Source organism: Berghia stephanieae, chromosome 15, assembly GCF_034508935.2.
Source record: "Berghia stephanieae isolate SIO BIC M18660-M18661 chromosome 15, UCSD_Bste_1.3, whole genome shotgun sequence".
Classification (NCBI taxonomy): Eukaryota; Metazoa; Mollusca; class Gastropoda; order Nudibranchia; family Aeolidiidae; genus Berghia; species Berghia stephanieae.
In genome coordinates, this window is record NC_088374.1 from 15,011,593 (window position 1) to 15,014,044 (window position 2,452).

Consider the following 2,452-nt stretch of genomic DNA (forward strand, 5'->3'; position numbering starts at 1 on the left):
AGCTATCGCGATGCATTACGTGGGTGGTGGGCATAGGGGACTTCAAGGATCTTGTCGTATGATGAATTTACCCCCTCCTGTTCAGAAGTCTAGTTTTAAGAAAATAAAAGAGACTATTCATGAACCTGTTGTGAAGTCTCAGGTTGAATGTTGTCGTAAGGCAGGTGAAATTGAGTTTCAAATGTCAGAAAAGGGCGACGAAGGGGGAGATTTGAAGGACATTGACGTATCAGTGGACGGGACGTACATGACTAGGGGGTTCTCGGCAAAGTGTGGACTAGTAACCGCAATAGGTTGTGCGACAGGGAAAGTACTCGATACTGCTGTAAAATCAAAAGTACGTAAGTCATGCGATTGGTGGAAAGCTAAGCATGGGGAAGATTCGGAAGAGTTCGTAAGATGGAGAATAACGCATGAAAAGGATTGTGCTTTTATGCATTTCGGTTCTTCGTGTTCAATAGAGCCCGCTGTCGCAACAGAAATTTTTTTTTTCGCTCTTCGGAGAAGCATCATTTGAGATACACCCGATTTATCGGTGATGGGGATACACATAGTTTAAGAACGGTAGAAATTTCTAAACCTTATGGGAAAACGACAGTTGAGAAGGTGGAATTTACAGGTCACGTACAGAAACGAAGGTTACCCGGCATAGGAAGTTGAAAAATATTATGTCTGGGAAAACAATGAGTGACGGGAAGAAAATAGGAGGGAAAGGCAGATTGACAGATAAAGTGATAGATGAAATACAAATTTACTACGGCAATGCTATCCGTGCCAATAAACATGACTTGAGTGATATGCGAAAAGCAATTTGGGCCATTTACTTCCATAAGCTATCCACGGATGAGAAGCCCTACCATAATCTATGCGATGAAAAGTGGTGTAAGTATAGGGGTGTGAATGCGAAACGGTCGCATGACAATAGCCTATCACCTGCGATTATGGAGGCGTGTAAGCCCGTTTTCCGCGACTTGTCGCATCCCGACCTTTTACGCAAAATGCTAACGAATCGTTGAATAGTTTGATATGGAAATTTTGTCCAAAAGAGTCATATCACGGGTTAAAAACTGTTGAAATCTCTGTGAGGCTGGCAGTGCTGATATTTAATGATGGTACGGTGTCATTGAGAGATGTTCCTCAAGGAGACAACTTGAGTCCAATTCTATTCACGATATACCTCAAATCGGCGATGAAAGATCTAAAATTAAAATTACCACCAATAAAGAAGATCACTCGTGAATTGATATACGCAGATATTACAGACCTTTGAAACAGAACATCAAGCAAAAATATACATGCCAATAATATCAACTGCCCCAGAGTCATGGAATCTGAAAGTGATTCAATCCAAAACAGAATATACAAAAATCAACAGTTTACATGAATGGAAAAATGTAAGTAAGCTTGGCAATTTGAACAAATAAAGACATCAGAAAACGAAAGCAGCTGGCCACCAATGCATTCAACCAACTCCAAAAATTATGGAATATAAATAACATAATCAGTGAAAATAAACAAATGCATATTTACAAGACTCTGGTTATTCCGACATTGACATCTAATTGTTGAACCTGGGACCTCACACAAAAAAGAACTTAGAAAGTCTTTATTCCTATATGGAATAAATACATTATCTGAGTTGATACTCGTCTTTCGTCGGTTTAGTAAAATAGATCCAGCCTCTTCCTCCTCCGATAGTCCCAGATTCACTACCAACAGGTGTAAACTTCCCATAATTTTGTATTGTTTCGGCCAATTTCAGCGCGTTTCGTAAAAAGAAACACCCTTCTGTTTATTACCTCCTCACTGATATCAAAGCTTTTTTAATAAGATATGTCAAATTGAATTATAATCCAAAGCATACATTTTTACATAAAATTTGTCACAACAGTTTGATTCGAAACTTTGTAATTCTTTTAAAATATATCCATAAGCTAAAGCTGTAGAATATATCTTTGGTGACAAAAAATGCTACAATGTTTATAAGAGGGAAGAATATGGAGGTTATTACTTCATTAATTTCTGTCGGAAAGTTTGCCACAAGATTTATATATATATATATATATATATATATATATATATATATATATATATATATATATATATATGCCAGATCATCAAACCGTGGCGCAAAACGGGTATCACCATGACAATGTATTTTTTTTACGCAAAAAGGTTGTTTTTTACGTATAGTGACGATATAGAATGACTAAAACCGCCCAATATAGGTAATTAAATTTGTTCAAGGGAAAGACTCAAACCACCCCTTTAGCATTATATATCGTCATTATAATAGGTACCACAAGAGGCAATTGATAAATATTTAAAATTGACTTTTCTTACTAAATTCATAAAGCATTCTGATAGTCATGGAAAACACCTTTTGAATTTTGAAAATCCATACATAAATAAGAAATTGAGAGCAAATTCATTTTTCAAGAACTGAGAATTC

At 36.4% G+C, this 2,452-nt stretch overlaps 1 protein-coding gene across 1 annotated transcript in view; it reads left to right on the plus strand.

Moving 5' to 3' along the window:
- Positions 1 to 683: 683 nt before the first annotated feature.
- The window catches only part of LOC144960386 (plasma kallikrein-like), a 6,665-nt gene continuing 4,896 nt past the window's right edge, over positions 684 to 2,452 (plus strand). The window contains exon 1 of the mRNA XM_078893470.1: positions 684 to 882. Within this exon, the coding sequence (XP_078749596.1) occupies positions 684 to 882 (199 nt within the window). The remainder of the gene's footprint in view (positions 883 to 2,452) is intronic.